Genomic DNA, 19,985 nt, shown 5'->3' on the forward strand with positions numbered 1-19,985 from the left:
CCAGCTTCTGGAATTCAGCCTGGTGCATGGCAGGTCCTCAGGAACTATTTGTTGAATGATTAAATGAATGATGGGGCTGGGTGTGGGCTTCAGCCAGGCAGCCCTCACTGGCTGTCATTCTCCCAGTTCCTTTCATTCACCCCTTTTGCATTATCTCCCTGTCCCAAATTCTTCAGCGGCTCCCTACGTGTGGCAAGATAAAATTGGAAACCCACTGCTATCACAGTCACCTGTCCCTTCTCTTTTGTTAAAGCTTTAAAAAAAAAAACAACGGTTCTAGCAATATCTAAAATAGCTCCCTCATTATAGACAATGTGCTTCCTCACACCTGTGTCCTCCCCTCCATTCCCTTTTACCTGCCCAGCTGTAACTCCTCTCCCATGAAGCATACAGCCTCCTTAGGGAAGCCCTCCATCACTCAACCAAGCAGACTTCTATGCCCTCCCCTCACACCATCACTCTTTCTGTTCCTGCATCTTGTCACATGGTGCTGGGCTTTTCTGTTTACATTTCAGTCTCCTTTGGGAGCAGATGCTTTTCTTTTCAACTGTAGATCCTAGGCAATGAGTTCAGCGATTGAAGATATTGGGAAAAGATTATATTTATTGATTAAATGTTGTTGGAAGTGCCCCTTTCAAGAGCAATTACATCAATCATTGTGTGTAATGTTCCCCTAGGTATTCACAGAAAGGACCCTAACTCTGCAAGAAAAGAAATTTACATTAAGTGGGTCCCAACTGGGAGCAAGATACTATATCAAGTGGTTTTCATTTCTTCTTTAATCCCCACAACAAATCTTAGTTGGAGGTATTATCATTTCCTTTCTACTGATGAAAGAACTAAAGCTCAAAGAAGGTATAAACAATTGCATAAATTTACACAATTAGTAATTGCTCTTTTATCAAAAGTGGTTTTCACCCCTCACACACATGGCCAGCTAAATAATTTTGCCATATTTTATGGGGGTAGCTGAAGTTCCTAATTAGGAAGAAGACTCTTAAGGACCACAGGACACAGAAGAGCCTTTTAAGTAACTAAAGAAAGGATCATTTATATTCAGTACCATTGTAACAATCATTGTATCATCAACATCTTAATTTGTATTGCTTTTTTCTATTGCTTTTAATGCTTTCTTCTTTATCATTGAAATGTGAACTTCACAGCACTTTTATGAAGGAGATGAGAAGGTTTTCTTGTTTAAAGACCCACTTTGCAGCTAAAGCACTGACCAATTAAGCAAAACCAAATGGCTCTAGCACCAAACAACTCTTTGACAAGTCAAGGAGTCACTTTTCTCTCTGGGCCCCAGTCTCCCATTTGTAAAATCAGGGAGTTGAATCTGGATGATCCCCAAGGGCCGTTCTAGAGTGAACATCCATTTATCCTGTGATAGCTCAGGGCCACCCAGTGACACTGGCAGAGGCAAGACCGTCCTTGTATCCCGCAGCAGAGACTGCTAACTGTTCACCCCAAATCTGTTTTCTTTTCCTCCTGGTTTCAGAAAAGAAATTTCTCAGCTCCCTTTACAGCTGGGTGCAGTCATTTTTAGTCAATAGAGTGAGCAGAAATCACAAGGATCAGCCTTGGCTGGCACTGTGGACAGCTGCCCATGACAAAAATACTTCAGTGTCTAGTTTTGTTTATCAACACGTGGGGGAAATATATTAGGTCAGGTCCAGAAAGAAACGTTGGGTCTTCTAAGCTTCCAGTCTGCTCTTTCTTTCTGTGCTTCCTCTTCAACCATTTGTTCATTTACCCAACAAATACTGTATGCACTCCTGCCACGTGCCAGGCACTGAAGGTACAGGGACTTAGAGCTCTGCACTACATGGGGGCCTCCTCTGTTGACATCTCTTTGCCACTGTCAAGATGGAAAGTGTAATATCACTCCTTTCCCCTTTGTTCATTGACTGACTGGACATCAGAGCCTCTGAATTTCAAAGTGCCATCTAGACATGGAGTCTTAAGCCTTTAAATTGTGAAAATGACTTCACACAGAACGGGCCTGGCTTGGTGCTTGGTATACCGTAGACCCTCAATAAGTGTCCATTTCCTTGAGACCTTGTCAAATAGGAGGGTTGATGTGGAGGATGAAGGATGGTGGCCTGAAATCACTGATTCTAGGATAGCTGGCCAGAAGGGCAGATTTTTATCCTTTTTAAAGGTATCCAGGCCAGATTGTTCATTCAACAAATATTACTGATGCCCAAGGCTCACGGGATAGAAAAGTGAAACAACACAAAGTCTCATCCTCAAAGGGATGAGGAAGGGAGCAAGAGAAACAGATCAGCAAAGAGGCAAGTGCAACCCAGCGTGATAAGTGTTATGAAGGGAAGTACAGGATGTTACTTAGCCACAAACAAGGGGCAACTAACCCAGGCTGGTGGGTGAGGGTGGGGGAAGCATCAGGCAGGACTTCCTGGAGGAAGTGACATATGATCTGAGACTTGAATGGTATACAGAAGTTAACCAGGTCCCTGTTACAGTGGAGGATTACTGGACTGAATGTCAATATTATGACATAGTATGAGTGTGTTTCGTGTTCGGTAATTGCAATCGTTGTTGCTTTTGTTGTGGTCATCCATTTACAATGCTTGGTGTCAGTTTATTTATCTCTTGTAAAAATAAAATACAGGGTGTGTGTGTGAAAAAAAAAAAAGTTAATGCAAAGTGTTTCTGGGGACCAGCGCTGGTTTGCACATTATTTCCTACAGGTCTTTGTCAAGATGTAGTTTACGTTTTTGTAATCTTTTTTTTACCCCTACGTTACGTTTGTTCTGGTTAAATTTATTGAAATATTAAAAAATAAATAAAAAATTAAAAAAGAAGTTAACCAGGTAGAGTGGGGGAGGGGGGTCATAGCATCCCAGGCAGAGGGAACCGTACCTTCAAATGCTCAGAGACTCAGAGAGGGTCTGAGACTGCCAGTCTGGCTGGAGAGTCATGTGCAAGGAGGTAGAAAGGTAAGAGGTGAGGCTGGCAAGGAGGGCAGAAAGACATTAAAGGGCAGCTGATGCTCTGGAGCAGAGAACTGCCATCATAGAGAAATCTGGGTTCCCAGGACTCGGGACTCTTTCAGGGTTGCATTTTGCCAGGTCCTGGGAGAGAGGATAAGGGTGCAAAGACGCAGAAAGATGAGAGATAAGACAGAGGAAAAAAGGGTACCACTAACAATTATTAACATCTATAAGATGTTCAACTGCATTAGTCATCTGGGAAATGCAAATGAAAACCACAGCACACACCTAGGTGGAACCAGATAGGAGAGGGACTTCCCTGGTGGTCCAGTGGTTAAGACTCCATGCTCCCAGTGCAGCGGGCCAGGTTTGATCCCTGGTTGGGGAACTAGATCCTGCATGCCACAACTAAGAGCCCACAGGCTGCAACGAAGATCCCGCTGGCCGCAACTAAGACCCAGTGCAGCCAAATATATATAAATAAATTTTTTTTTAAAAAAGAAGAAGAACCAAATAGGAGAGATTTGAATGCAGAGGTGACTGCCCCACACCATAATCATGACCAGACCTCTGAGACTGTGTCCATGAGGAGCTTGCAAACCACTGAGAGGGAGAGGCCCATACACTTTAAGAAGTAGGATTTTGGTGGGGAAAAGAATCCTAGGCTTTAGAGAACCTCCATCTCTGCCTTCCCCCACTCCTCCTAACCTAACCTAACCTGACAATTCAGCTATCAGGAATATCCAGCTAACCAGAAAATGAATTTCTCACCCAACCAGAACATAGATTTTCATAGTCCCAGACCCTTCCATGAGGTGTCTGATGCACTGTAAAGAAGCAAGGCTTTGGGTCCAATCAGGCTGGTGTCCTGCTTCTGCCACTGGCCTGCTGTGTGACCTTGGGCCAGCAGCCTGACCCCTCTGGAGCCTGTGTCTATGAAATAGGAACAATAATAGCTGCTTCCAAAATGGAGATTCCCCTGCTCTGTCTCCCTTAGCCAAATACTTAATGTTTGGAAAGGGAGAACAGGGATCCACATGTCATGATCAGAACCATTTTCTGAAGTTGCCAACACCCATAATTTATGCATTTATGTAATCACACCAAAGGTTATAAGCATATTTTATAATTCCATCATCTAGAAAGCTCTGCTGTGGTTGACCCAGTTATAAATTGGCAGCAGCAGGAGAAAAAAGGTATTCCACATTATTACCATCTGAAGAACAATAGTGGAAAAGTAAGGAAAGGGCTTTAGAGCCCTTTTGGCCTTTGTCAGCTACCTGTGGAGAGTCTGGTGCTTTCAGGCTGGAAATGGAGCTCAGAATCAGCAAGGCTTCGTGGAAGATTACCCTGAGAGCCCTTAGGGAAGAATGATGAGAGAACTGGAAGGGCCAGAAGTTTCAGAGAGGAGGAAACTGGTGCTAGAGAGGTGACACATTTGTCCAGCAACACAGAGTCCTCTGGGCAGCTCTTGACATCAGAGCGCTCCTCGCTTGCCAGAGTCTGTGCAAAGCGAAGCTGCAAAAGGATTTTTTCATGCTTCTCGTTCGGCCCTTCCTGTGTGCAGGATGCATGAGCTGGTTCTCCTGGAGAAAGATGGCTACAGAGGCAGGCTTGCCTCCCCCATACCCCTCGAATGGGTCCTAGACTGTCACCTTCTACGTGTACCGCTGATTCTGCCTGTGGTCATCCACAGTGGGTAGTTTTATGGTTGACATCCTGATTTTTTTTTTAAAGCACTTTTTTGAGTTGTGAGCTAAACTAGCTGCTTTTTTTTTTTAATTTTTGGCTGCACTGGGTCTTCATTGCTGCTCCCGGGCTTTTTCTAGTTGCGGCAAGCACGGGCTACTCTTCGTTAATCTTGCAGAAAATGCATCCTGATTTTTTTTTAATCTTTTATTTTATATTGGAGTATAGTTGATTTACAATGTTGTGTTAGTTTCAGGTGTACAGCATAGTGATTCAGTTATACATACACAGGTATTTATTCTTTTTCAAATTATTTTCCCATTTTGGTTATTACTGCATCCTGATTTCTTTTTTTTTTTAATTAATTAATTAATTTATTTTTGGCTGCGTTGGGTCTTTGTTGCCATGCAAGCAGGCTTTCTCTAGTTGCAGCGAGCGGGGGCTACTCTTCATCACAGCGCACGTGCCTCTCATTGCGGTGGATTCTCTTGTTGCGGAGCACGGGCTCTAGGCACATGGGCTTCAGTAGTTGTGGCATGTGGGTTTCAGTAACTGTGGCTCGTGGGCTCTAGAGCACAGGCTCAGTAGTTGTGGTGCACGGGCTTAGTTGCTCTGCGGCATGTGGGATCTTCCCGGACAAGGGCTCGAACCCGTGTCCCCTTCACTGGCAGGCGGATTCTTAACCACTCACTGCGCCACCAGGGAAGCCCAACGTGCTGATATTAACTTGGCTATAGTCATTTACCACTTTTTCTTATAACTGAATCAAAAAAATAATTCTGGTGAATTGAATGGCCTGGCAACTGGTTTCTGGATTTCATTGAATTTTTACAGCACTTGAAAGACAAATTCATCTGTACTTCCTTAAAAAAGATTTTCAAAGTCAGAAACTAGCCTGAATTTGTAAGGGGCGAGGGCACTTATTCTGCTTTGGCTGAGTTGAAAAGACTTCACCATGTCTCAGAATACATTTCCTTTCCATTTCCCCTGCCCATGCCCGCCATCTCCTACCCCAGGACCCTCAATGTTTCCTACTGGACCACACCTTCCCCGACAGCCAAAAAAAACATCAGGACACTCCCTTCTTTGAACCCCTCCCATAGGCCTTGAAGGGGCCTTGCGCTCAGCCTGTGCTAAGACTGGGAGCTTGCACGGCTGGAACCAGTTCTCTTCGTGAGTGGCCAGCCTGGCAGTGGGTGTTGGCCAAAGAAGGGAGGAACCACGCAAAGGCCACATCCCCACCTCTCACTGCCAGATCTCACTGCAAACTTGCATCATCACTTCCTGCCTGTGCTCTATTAGAAGCTGTCAGCAGCTGCCCACTGCTCCCAGAAGCAAGCCTAGACCCTTCCATGGCATCAAGTTTCCCCTAATTTGGTCCTGACTGACCTGCCAGCCTTGCTTCTCCACCTACCACACGGGCCTGACTGCTGAGCAGATTCTCAGTGCTCTCGCCCTGGCTTCTTGCTCAAGCTCTTTGTTCGGCCTCTTTCACTCCAGCCTGTGGAAGCCCTCCAACCCACCGAGGGCGCAACACCGAGCCCATGTTTAGAAAAATTCTGCCCAGCACCCATCTCATTCATATTTTCTCTCTCTTTCCCACTCCCTCCTTCTCCTCTTCCTCTCCTCTTTCCTCCTCTCTCTCTCTCTCTCCCTCTCTCACAAACACGCAGCATGGATTAACCTCCCTCCTTTATTCACGTTCCCATGGGACTCTGCTTGTCCTTAGAGACAGCACTTATTGCAATCTGCTTTGGAACAGAATTCCTCACATTTATACTACCGCCCAGTTAGAAACTGTCTCCCTGGAATGCAAGAGCTGCCCATCCTCATTCATCTGGCTATTTATCACAGTACTGGCCCCAGGGTTTTACACATAGTAGGTTCTCAACAAATGTTTGGCCTTTGAAGACAGTGACTTGATGGACAGAGACTTGGTTTTGGCAATGGACAGAACTGAGTTTGAGCGCCCCTCCACCTCTTAATAACTGTGTGATCTTGGATAAGCGATGTACTCTCTCTGAACCGCTTAGGTCCAAAACCTGTAAAACGGAGGTTACAATAGTGCCTACCCCATAGAGTGGTAAAGAATGGTTGAGATAATATGTGTAGAACGTGTAACTCTTGCCACTCATAAAGCAGGTTCCTATAAACATGGGTCACCAACTTTACCCTATACACATTTTTGAAGCTCGCTCTTTTGCCTTGGACGCCCTAGTGTGGATATCTGGGGAGAAGCCTACTAGAATATTCCCACTGGGAGACAAAAATGACCTCCTTGCAACCTGGGCCTGGTTGCAAGGAGGTCAGAGGGGTTGGCGAAGACTGAAAGGATTCTGAGGAAAGAGTGGGGGGGGGAGGGTTGGCAAAAGGGGGCAGCCCCAGGCCCTGTAGGAGGTGGGCTACACCCTTCCCAACTAATAAAGTCAGACACTTCCCAGGAAATCAGCTCCTCCAATCTCATTTATGCTAAATTAGCATCTACTAGAGAATTTCCCCAAAGCCATCCCCACACTTTAATGGGAACCTGAGTAATCAGAAATAGGAAAAGCAGCCAGGAGCATGGAGAAAGGGCATTTGCAAAGGAACTTGGCCACTGTGTCTCTGGCACTGAGGGTGGGGGGGGACAGAGGCCTAGGAGGGCAGAACTCTAGAGGACCAGGGAGCCCCGCCTGTCACAGAGACACTCACACTTGCCAAACAGCCTTCAGATTGTACCTTGGTTTCCAGGGGTAGCCATCCTGGAAACGGGTAAAGGGGACAGGATTTAGAGTGGGGTGGAGAAGGGTGGGATGGGAACAGCAATGTCCTTCACGTGGCACCTGTGGTTCTCAGTGCACATTATTAAATGGGAGTTTTGATACATTTCAGCCTCCTGAGACTTTGGGTAGGGCCATCAGCTCTTCTTAGGGCTGAGTTCCCTTGAATACGCTGACCTCCTACTTCCTTCTGTGCACCAGCAGCCTGTCCAAAACTGAGTTCCCTGTGATAGGACAGTGTTGTGTGTCTGTGGGTGAGGGTGACACTAGTTTGCACAGTTGTCGTGGTGGGAAGATCTGAATGCCAGGTGGCAGTCTTTCCCTTGGAGACAGGATCCTGGGTTAGGATCTTGGCCCTTGAATGACTTTTGGAGGTCATGTAGTCCAGTCACCCTATTACCGATGAGGAAACTGACACCTAAAGAGGCCAAACCAGTTCACAATGTATACGCATATCAAATCACCACCATGGACACTTTATATGTTTTATATGTTTGTCAATTATACCTTAATAAAGCTGAAAAAATAAACTAAAATTAAAATTAATAAAAAAGAAGCCAAGCCAGGAAGAGAACCAGGTCTCCTTATCCCCAGCCCAGGGTTTCTATCCTGTTTCTCTATGATAGCCCCATAAAGACGTTTTGGTGTGGTGTGAGACAGGCATCATCACATATGATAAATCTGGATTTATTTTTATAAATATGGTATATATTCCAGATATTTGGATATATGGTATATATTCCAAATATAAATCCAGATAAATCTGGATTTATTTTTATAAATATGGATTTGACTAGAACATGTGAATCTTATGTGTTCTAATCTTAAATTAGAGCCCTTACTCCTTGCCTGCCTTCTTGTAGCTTCTTGTTCCCATGGGGAGCTCGTGTAGATGGTTTCTAGATTCACACTCTGATAGACTCTTGGGGTGGAGTTGGGGAAGATCCAAGGCATGAGAGTTTGGGCTTGGTCGGCCTGCTCTTTTGAGTGCTGGGTGGCAGGCAGGCAGGCATTCTCTCTTCCCTTCCCTAAAAGATCTCCATCCTCTTTAAGTCCAAAAGAGGCTGGTATGCAAGGAGACACCCCTGGGAGGTAGCACGTGGCCCCTCTCCCGGGGAAAGGAACAGACTGAGTGAAAAACGGACAGTAACTCACGTGAGTCCTAAATAAGCACAAGTAGATCAATGGAACAGGATAGAAAGCTCAGAGATAAACCCACAGACCTATGGTCACCTAATCTATGACAAAGGAGGCAAGAATATACAATGGAGAAAAGACAGTCTCTTCAATAAGTGGTGCTGGCAAAACTGGACAGCTACATGTAAAAGAATGAAATCAGAACGCTCCCTAACACCATACACAAAAATAAACTCAAAATGGATTAAAGACCTAAATGTGAGGCTGGACACTATAAAACTCTTAGAGGAAAACGTAGGCAGAACATTCTTAGACATAAATCGCAGCAAGCTCTTTTTTGACCCACCTCCTAGAGCAATGAAAATAAAAACAAAAATAAACAAATGGGACCTAATTAAACTTCAAAGCTTTTGCACAGCAAAGGAAACCATAAACAAAACAAAAAGACAACCCTCAGAATCAGAGAAATTATTTGCAGATGAGCAACTGACAAGGGATTAATCTCCAAAATTTACAAACAGCTCATGCAGCTCGATATCAAAAAACCAAACAACCCAATCAAAAAATGAGCAGATGACCTAAATAGACATTTCTCCAAAGAAGACATACAGATGGCCAAGAGGCACATGAAAAGCTGCTCAACATCACTAATTATTAGAGAAATGCAAATCAAAACTACAATGAGGTATCACCTCACACCAGTTAGAATGGGCATCATCAGAAAATCTACAAACAACAAATGCTGGATAGGGTGTGGAGAAAAGGGAACCCTCTTGAACTGTTGGTGGGAATGTAAATTGATATAGCCACTATGGAGAACAGTATGGAGGTTCCTTAAAAAACTAAAAATAGAGCTACCATATGACACAGCAATCCCACTCCTGGGCATATACCCTGAGAAAACCATAATTCAAAAAGAGTCATGTACCACAATGTTTATTGCTGCACTATTTACAATAGCCAGGACATGGAAGCATCTGTCCATTGACAGATGAATGGATAAAGAAGATGTGGCACATATATACAATGGACTATTACTCAGCCATAAAAAGAAATGAAATTGAGTTATTTGCAGTGAGGTGGATGAACCTAGAGTCTGTCATACAGAGTGAAGTAAGTCAGAAAGAGAAAAACAAATACCGTATGCTTACACATATATATGGAATCTAAAAAAATAAAATGGTCATGAAGAACCTAGGGGCAGGACAGGAATAAAGAGGCAGACCTACTAGAGAATGGACTTGAGGACATGGGGAGGGGGAAGGGTAAGCTGGAACAAAGTGAGAGAGTGGCATGGACTTACATACACTACCAAATGTAAAATAGATAGCTAGTGGGAAGCAGCCGCATAGCACAGGGAGATCAGCTCGGTGCTTTGTGACCACCTAGAGGGTTGGGATAAGGAGGGTGGGAGGGAGAGAGATGCAAGAGGGAAGAGATATGGGGATATATGTATATGTATAGTTGATTCACTTTGTTATAAAGCAGAAACTAACACACCATAGTAAAGCAATTATACTCCAATAACGATGATAAAAAAAAAAAAGATGTGGTACATATATACAATGGAATATTACTCAGCCATAAAAAGGAACAAAATTGGGTCATTTGTAGAGACATGATAGACCTAGAGACTGTCATACGGAGTGAAGTAAGTCAGAAAGAGAAAAACAAATATCGTATAATATCGCTTATATGGGGATTCTAGAAAAATGGTACAGATGAACCTAGAAAAATGGTACAGATGAACTTATTTGCAAAGCAGCAATAGAGACACAGATGTAGAGAACAAACTTATGGATACCAAGAGGGGAAGGGGGGGTGGGGATGAACTGGGAAATTGGGATTGACATATATACACTACTATGTATGAAATAGGTAACTAATGAGAACTTACTGTATAGCACAAGAAATTCTACTCAATTCTCTGTGGTGATCTAAATGGGAAGGAAATCCAAAAAAGAGGGGATATATCTATACGTATAACTGATTCACTTTGCTGTACAGAAGAAACTAACACATCATAAAGCAACTATACTCAAATAAAAATTAATTTTAAAAAAAGCACAAGTAAATTAAGCCTAAAGAAAGGGGGATGTCAAAAGGATTGATGAAACTCACAAGGGTAAATGCATTGACTCATTTAAGAAATCTTTAACTGATCACTTAATTTAACCAGTTATAGTTCTATGCACTGGGCACATTAGACCAAGAAGGATACAGAGACCCAAGCAAGTGACCCAGAAGAGGAAAACTCAAAGTCATGGACAAATTCTCAGTTAAATGGAAAGTGAGGTTAGCGGAGGATAGTGGGAGGAATGAGATCTTAAAAGGTTGGCCAGAGATTTCAAGAGGATAACATCTGCACAGATAACATTTTTGAAAACCTGAAAGAAAGGAGGCAGAGAGAGATACAATTTGAGAGCTACTTTGGCACTCTAAGCACTAAACCAAAATGTCTGCACTGCATGCTGGGATAATTCATTCACTCAGCAAGTACTCACTGAGCACTTCCTATTTTTCTGGCTATGCCAGGCTCTTTGCTGTTCCTTGCCCTCACCAGACACACTCCCCTACCCTGCCTTTAATACATCAGTGTCCTCTTCTTTTGAGGGCTTCCCCCCAATGAACAGCACCATTTAGCAGATACATAAACAAACTGAAAAAGCTGTGACAGGAGAAGGAACAATATCCTAGCAAGGACCCTGTCTAATTCATCTTTGCACCCCAGTGCTGGGCACATAGTAGGCATTTAGGAAATGTTTGATGAATGAATGAATGAATGAATATCATTGTGAGGCACTGAGGAAGCCAAAGTTTTCTAATGAGAAATGTTAGCCTGGGGAATTCCCTGGCTGTCCAGTGGTTAGGACTCTGCACTTTCACTGCCAAAGGAAAGAAATGTTAGCCTGGTTACAACTCTGTAAAAAGTGCATTTAAAAAATCTTTTAAAAATCTACTGAAAAACACTAACAGTGGTTGAATGATGGAATTATGGGAGACTTTCTTTTCTCTATTTCCCCCATTTTGTATATTGCAGCAACATTTTTTATAATGAAAAAATATATTTTAGCCCATCCCCCCTGTTCCCTCCCCCTGACCCAAACTGTGAGACTTACATTACAACGTATTACCTAATTGAAAAAAATTGTTTGTACCATATAAATTATGAAGACTGATAAAACATGACCTGAATTTTATAATGCAAACAACTATAATTTATCACCACATTATTCTGATGTGTTTGCTGATATGCATGATCATTTATAGCCAGGCATAAACAACAGCTCCCATAAAACATTTTGATTAGTATTACTTGAAATAGCCAAATTGGGTCTTTTGTCTGAACACTGGGGAAGGGGAGGCAGAAACTGGGCCGAGGGGGATTTGACTCTGTTGCCCTCACTAGGGACCCCACTTTTCCAGCAGAGTCTGTCAGGACCTGGGAGCTCTGGGGACCTCTGGCTGACAGATGTGCAGGCGTCTAAGTGCTGGCAGCAGGGCAGTAACTGGGACTGCTCAGGCTTCACGAAGGAGCTTTTCACCCCAACAGGAGCGGCGCTATCACCCCAAACTCTCCTTTCCTTTCCCTCCCAAGGTCAGCTTTCTAGATGTGAGAAAGCCCATAAGGATACTGCCTAAAGTGTCATCAATAAAAATTTATTTGGGCAGCGGAAGCACTGCCTCTAGAGGGCTAGAGGAGGGACATGTTCATTCACATGACAAATATTTATCGAGAACCAAAAGGCACCAAGTGTAAACAAGGTCCTATACATACATGATATCATTTTTCCCTTCCTTCATCATTTCTTTCTTCATGATATTATCCCCATTATACAGATAATGAAGCAGGCTCAGAAAAGTTAACTGGCCCTAGGTCACACATTTAAGTTAAGTGGTGGGAGTTGGGTGGACTGGGGAGTAGGGAGAGGGAAGGAGGAGGGATCCAAACTTAGCTCTATCAGACCTGGAAACCCACTCTCCCCGCACTTTACAAAGCAACATAGCAGAAGTTTCCAGACTTGGTGTTTAAAGTCTGTGTGACTATCAGCGGCCATTCTGGGTCTCAGTCTCCTTGTTTAAAAATAAAGGGCTTGAGAAATGTTTTCCAAGTGTCCTTCCAGAGCTGGTTCTTTGTCACAGTGTTCCCTCTCCTTGTCTTTGTGAAAGCTCTGCGGGAGGAACACACCCCGGTCACCAGCGCAGAGCAACGCCAGGAACTCCAGTCTCTCCGGGGATCGCCCCCTAGAGGACATCGGTGGTGTTGCAGGAGCCAAGGCTCCCACTGAGAGTCCAGGCAGCAAACAATCACAGGGTTGAAGCCAACTTTAATTACCGCTTTACCTTTTTTTAAATGGATTTAGAAAACATTCTCACAGCCCTTCCCACGCTCACCAGGGCAATGCTGCTGAAACATTTAATGATGGGGAACATTTGTAGCCTGAAGACCTACTGGTTCTATGAGTCATATTTAAAAATTAGATTATATTTTAACTTTCTACACCTCAGTTTCTTTTAGGACTGTGAGGCCCTTTACTGATCCAAGGCTGATGTTGCAGAGCTGCTGAAATGTGATTATAAAACAATACATTTGTCTCTACTTAGTTATTTTTATTACAATAGTCAAGTTTTGATTAGGTAATATATGCATGTGGTACAACATTCAAAAGTCACTACAGGGACTTCCCTGGTGGCGCAGTGGTTAAGAATCTGCCTGCCAGTGTGGTTCAAGCCCTGGTCCGGGAAGATCCCACATGCCGCGGAGCAACTAAGCCCGTGCGCCACAACTACTAAGCCTGCACTCCAGAGCCCGTGAGCCACAGCTACTGAGCCTACGTGCCACAACTACTGAAGCCTGCGTGCCTAGAGCCCGTGCTCTGCAACAAGAGAAGCCACCGCAATGAGAAGCCCACGCACCACAACGAAGAGTAGCCCCCGCTTGCTGCAACTAGAGAAAGCATGCGTGCAGCAATGAAGACCCAATGCAGCCAAAATATAAATTAATTAATTAATTTTAAAAAAAAGTCACTACAGAGTTTTCAGTAATTATCATATGACCCAGAAATTCCACTCCTGGGTCTATACCTCCACAAACTGAAAACAGGTGTTCAAATAAAAACATATACACGAATGTTCATAGCAGCACTATTCTCAATAGCCACAAAGTGGAAACAACCCAAATGTCATCAACTGACACTAGATAAACAAAATGTGGTATATTCATACAGTGGAACATTATTCAGCCATAAAAAGGAATGAAGTACTGATACATGCTACTATTTGGATGGACCTTGAAACATTATGCTACCTGAAAGAAGCCAGACACAAAAGGCCACATATTATATTATTCCATTTATATGAAATATCCAGAAGAGGCAAATCCATAGAGATTTTCTTATCTGCAGGTTAGTGGTTGCCAGGGTCTGGGGGAAAGGGCGAATGGGAAGTGACTGCTAATGAGTATGGGGTCTCGTGTTGGGGTGATGAAAACGTTCTGTAACTAGATAGTGGCGATTGCTGCACAACATTGTGAATGTACTAAATGTTGCTGAATTGTACCCTCTAAAATATTTAAAATGGTACATTTTATGTTACATGTATTTGACCACAATACAAATAAATAAAGGGTATTCTGTAAAAAGTAAGTTCCCCTTTCTCCAGGTCCCCTTCCTGCAGACAAAAACAACAGTTAGCACTTTTCCTTCTCTACTCTTCCAGAGATTATTATTGTATGTATGTATGTGTGTGTGTATATATATACTGTGTGCATATATAGTGTTTATTATATATGTGCTTGTATGTATTGTAAATATATATTCTTATTCTCCCTTTTTTGGGACACAAATTGTCACACCATTCTGCAACTTGCTTTTTCCACTTCAATTATTTTGGATGGTTCTGAGTCGGTACTTGTTGCTTTTAATGGCTTTTGATCTTTCCAAAATGATAAATGAAGAATATCATCTCATTACAGTTTTAATTTTTAGTTTCTTTTGAATGAGCATCTTTTCATGTGTTAAAACCCATTTGTGTTTTCTTTTTTTAATTAATTAATTAAACAAAAATACAAGGGAACAAATCCACACTTTTATTTATTTACTTTTCAGTAAGTTTAAATCCTTGAAGGGTACAGCATCACATGGATTCCGTGTCCAATGCCCTTAGCAGGAAGGGTGCTTCGGAATTTGGCACAAACCATGCCACTGTTTCCAAGGGCACGAGTTATCTTTCCCCAGATTACTCTGGTTTTGTTAGGTTTTCCACCAGGAGTTACTCTGTTGTTCTTTGCTTTGTACACATAAGCACATCTCTTGCCTAGATAGAATTCAGTTTCAACTCGAGCATATACACCTTCAATTTTCAGGAGAACTGTGTGCTCCCTCTGGTTCCGTAGACCCCACTTATAGCCAGCAAAAATGGCCTTGGACCACAGCCTTCCAGACATATTTGTCGATTTAGAAGTCCTGTTCCCAGCAGGCCCCACTTATTTGCCCCCAAAGTTCAGCTGCGGGAGCACCACATACCTCCCTAATTAATTAATTTATTTGGCTGCATCAGGTCTTAGTTGAGGCACACGGGATCTTTCACTGCAGCGTGTGGGCTTCTCTTTAGGTGTGGCGCGTGGGCTGTAGAGCACATGGGCTCAGTAGTTATGGCACACAGGCTTAGTTTCCCCGCCACATGTGGGATCTTAGTTCCCCGACCAGGGATCAAACTCGAGTCCCCTGCATTGGAAGGCAGATTCTTAACCACTGGACTACCAAGGAAGTCCCCCATTTGTATTTTCTTAACTATGACTTTTCTTTTCATATACTTTGCCCATTTTTATGTGAAGTTGTTGGTCTTTTTCCTTTTGACTTGTAGGTGTTCTTTATAAATTAACATTATGAGCTCTCTATGGTATTAATTTTGAATCTATTACCCAATTGTCTTTTGACCCTCCAACATTCATGTAACCAGATGCATTAATTTTCCCTGTTTGAATTACCTAGCATGGTTTCTGTTTTTCTGACTGGATCCTGACTGATACATTTGGGTGGGTTTTTTTTTTTCTTATTCATTTGTGTGAACATTTTGTACATTAAGGAAATTAACCAATTATCTATCATACATGTTGAAATTATTTTTATTAGTTTATTTTGCCTTTTAAATATGTTTATTCTTTTATAGAAATTTAAAAATTTTATGTACTCAAATTTATCAGTATTTGCCTTTACAGTTTCTATATTTCATGACATGCTTAGATAGGCCTTCCTCATTCTAAGATGATAAACATATTCACCTATATTTTCTTTCTATACTTTTATGGTTTCCTGTTTTATACTGAGTTTTTTATTCATCTGGAACTTATTTTGGAGTAAGGAGTGAGGTAGCAATATAATTTAAATGGCTGTCCCAAATGGAAAATGGTGTTTAGTCAATTGTCTCAGTACCATTTATTGAATAGCCCTTCCTTTCTCCTTTGATTTGAAATGCTAATTTTATCAGGTATTACATTCAAATATATACTTGGGTCTGTTTCTGGACTTTTTTATTGGGTTATCTATTTCTTAGTCAGTTATACTTTACTTATTAGCCAGAAACCAGCATTTGACTTTATGGACTCATCCATAAAAATACCTCTACACTTGAAGTAAGTAACTCTTGGAAGTCAAAACACAAGAAAGGGAGGGTGGAGTCTCTTCATGTCTGAGAAGCCAGAGATGTTGATTGAGGAGGAAATACTGAAAAATTGATCTCCTAAACCAAGGCTTCCTAAATAATTTTTGATTGATAAAGTAAGTGCATTTAAATGTCAGATTTCAACCAAAAGTTATGGGGGGGTCTTGTTTATGTACTTTCTGAGAAATTTCCTAAATTTTATCTTCTAACTCTTTTACTGAGCTGTCACATTTTTAATCCCAAGGGCTCTTTATTGTTTTACAAATGCTTTTTTTTTTGTTTAGCATCCTGTTCTTTTTTCATGGATACATTATTTTCTCTTCCTGAAGATTAACCATAGAATATATCTTTTTTCCTCCTCTTTTCTGTATTTCTCTATTTTCTTTGAGTTCATTGTTTTGTGTGTATTAGCTGCTATCTTTTAGAGACTTTTCCTCAATTATTTGAATTTTGCCTTATTTAATATTATTTTAATATTAGCCTTATTTAAGAGTGAAGCATGAAAAAGCTAACTGGAAAATCTGTGTGTGTGAGTGAGAGAGAGAGAAGAGGATTATTGATTAAAAGGCTTCAGGCAGGATAACTAGGCAGAGACCCCACTGTTTATTTAGGTGACCTTCAACTGTCAATCTCTTAAGCCATTTCCCTTGGGCAAGTTTCACCTGAGAAGAAATCTCCAGTCTCCTGCCTGATGGGTCCATATCTGGCTGCCTGCTCCCTGGGAGTTAAGCTAGGGAAAAAACTGGTGGGCAATACAGGGATACTACAAAATGGGAAAATCTTTTGGGGGAAAAAAACCCCTATGTTCAAGACCAGTAAGTTTGGGGGACTTCCCTGGTGGTCCAGCGGTTAAGAGTCCACCTTCCAGTGCAGAAGATGCGGGTTTGATCCCTGGTCAGGGAACTAAGATCCCACGTGCCATGGGGCAACTAAGCCCACACCACAACTACTGAGCCCACGTGCCACAACTAGAGAACCCACGTGCTGGAACTAAGGCCCAACACAGCCAAAAATAAAATAAATAAATATTAAAAAAAAAAAAAAAAAGACCAGTAAGTTTGCTGGGTAAGGACCTCTGGATATACGAGGTGTCCCTGTTTTAATAACTGCTAATATAAGTGTATGTTTGAAAGACAAATACAACGTGTATCCTTTACTAACCCCTCTTAGTTCGGTCGTCTCTGGCCACTGTAAGGCTAACACTTGCACCTCTAATCTGAAAGAGTACACTGTACAGAGCCTGTGTGTGTGTGTGTGTGTGTGTGTGTGTGTGTGTGTGTGTGTGTGTGTTGAGGGGATAGGATGGTGGTGGTGGAGGGGGGAGCCCTTTGGGAAACAATTCCATTCATAGGAATCCTGGGTCTACTTCCTTACAACCTTTAGGATTTTGTGCTGATGAGTACCGTTTCAGTGGCCTGTTTGGCCTCTATAAAGCTCTCAATTGTTCCTTTTTCCCTTTAACTGGGGATCAGATGTGTGGGAAGATTTTGCTTTGAAATGTTTTTATTCCAGCAAGAAGGCTCAGTTTTAAACACAAAATGTACTTGTATTAGCCCTGTGCTCTCAAACTTACAAAAAGAAGGTCTTTTATAAATTTGCTGAATTCTCTGTGAGCTTGTGTTTATTAAGTCCCACTGTTTGCAAACTACTTTGCCATGACATACACATCATTTTAAAACAGGAAGTTAGCTTTTAATCATTAGGCTGAAGTCAAGTGCTTCAGAAAATAAACAGGCTTCAAGCCTGAGAATTTAACATGACAAAAGTCACAACAGGAAGGTAGGTGACTCTGGCTTTGCCTCTTCATTCAGTCTTTGGGTTTGTTCATTGTTTGCCCACTTCTTACATACCTATTTTGTGCATGGCCTCATTTATACTCTGGTCTACACCAATCAAATGAGCTACTCAGTCAAAATGCAAGAACTCTGTTAATACATAGACTTCCTATATACAAAGATAGGAAAAGAGGCCTTATTTTCACTGCTGTAAAATACACCATTGTGTGAATGAACCGTAATTCATTTACTAATTCTCTTGCTGATGAATGATGTTTGGGTTGTTTCCAGATTTTTCTATTACAAGCAATGCTGCAGTGAACAACCTAGCACATCCCTCCCTCCTAGCACATCCCTTGCACACATGTGCAAGTTTCACTCAGGCAACAGTTCTCAAAGTGTGATCCAAGTACCCACAGGAGTCTGTGAAGTCCTTTTAGGGGGTCCGTGAGGTCAAAACTATTTTCATAATAATTTTCACTTTCATTCTGTCAGGCATAGGCAGAGGAGTTTTCCAGAGGCTGCATGATATGTACCTAATTATCAGAAAAGGCCATTAAAATACTCCCACCATTTCCAATTATGTACCTATATGAGGCTGTCTTCTGTTAAAGCCAGACAGTAAAGAGATTTGCAAAATGTAAACAATGCCGCTCATCTCCCTAAATTTTCAAGTATATATAATTCTTTTTCATAAAATATGTTGTGTTAACATGTACTGGGTTTCAATCGAAAAATGGGCAAAAGACCTAAATAGACCTTTCTCCAAAGAAGAAATACAAACAGCCAATAGGCACATGCAAAGATGCTCAACATTGCTAATTATTAGAGAAATGCAAATCAAAACTACCATGAGGTACCACCTCACACCCATCAGAATGGCCATCATTGAAAACTCTGCAAATAACAAATGCTGGAGAGGATGTGGAGAAAAGGGAACCCTCTTACACTGTTGGTGGGAATGTAAGTTGGTGCAGCCACTATGGAGAACAGTATGGCGGTTCCTCAGAAAACTAAAAATAGAATTACCATATGATCCAGCAATCCCACTCCTGTGCATATATCCAGACAAAACTCTAATCCAAAAAGATACATGCACCCCTATGTTCATAGCAGCACTGTTCACAAGAGCCAAGACGTGGAAACAGCCTAAATGTCCATCAACAGATGAATGGATAAAGAAGGTACACAATGGAATACTACTCAGCCATAAAAAAGAATGAAATAATGCCATTTACAGCAACGTGAATGCAACTAGAGATTATCACACTAAGTGAAGTTAGTCAGAAAGAGAAAGACAAATACCGTATGATATCATTCATATGTGGAATCTAAAAAAATGACACAAATGAACCTATCTACGAAACAGCAACAGACTCATGGACATAGAGAACAGACTTGTGGTTGCCAAGGGGGAGAGGGTTGGGAGAGCGATGGAGTGAGAGGTTGGGGCTAGCAAATGTAAGCTATTATATATAGAATGCATAAACAACAAGGTCCTACTGTATAGCACAGAGAACTATATTCAGTATCCTATGGTAAACTATAATGAAAAACTATTAAAAAATGTATATATATGTATAACTGAATCACTTTGCTGAACAGCGGAATTTAACACAATATTGTAAATCAACTATACTTCAATTAAAAAAAACATGTACTGGGTTTATTTTAAAATTAGTTAATAAATATTTTTAAATGTGTCAATTTCTAATATAGTAAATATCAATAAATGTAACCCACATAAACAAAAGCTCTTTGGTATGGGATCTCCAATAATTTTTAAGAGGATAAGAGAGTCCTGAAACCAAAAAGTTTGAGAACCACTGCCCTACGGTATAGACCTAGGAGTGGAATGAATGAGTTGTGGGGTAGGTGCATATCCAGCTTTAAACGATAAATCTCATAATCACTAAACATTAAATTTTATTTGATATTATTTATATAGAAGCACCCCAAAACACAACAAAATTAAAGTATATATAGCTCAGAAATGCATACATATT

The 19,985-nt window shown here is 41.7% G+C and overlaps 2 protein-coding genes across 3 annotated transcripts in view; both read right to left on the minus strand.

Annotated features, from left to right (window-relative positions):
* The window catches only part of USP3 (ubiquitin specific peptidase 3), a 214,862-nt gene that overhangs the window by 98,417 nt on the left and 96,460 nt on the right, over positions 1 to 19,985 (minus strand). The gene's annotated exons all lie outside the window — the stretch shown is intronic.
* Positions 14,608 to 15,049, minus strand: LOC101286895 (60S ribosomal protein L35a-like). The gene has a single exon (XM_033437098.2). The coding sequence runs from the start codon at positions 14,985 to 14,987 to the stop codon at positions 14,655 to 14,657; it is 333 nt and encodes a 110-aa protein (XP_033292989.1). The 5' UTR covers positions 14,988 to 15,049; the 3' UTR covers positions 14,608 to 14,654.

The sequence above is a fragment of the Orcinus orca genome, chromosome 2 (assembly GCF_937001465.1).
Source record: "Orcinus orca chromosome 2, mOrcOrc1.1, whole genome shotgun sequence".
NCBI classification, from domain to species: Eukaryota; Metazoa; Chordata; class Mammalia; order Artiodactyla; family Delphinidae; genus Orcinus; species Orcinus orca.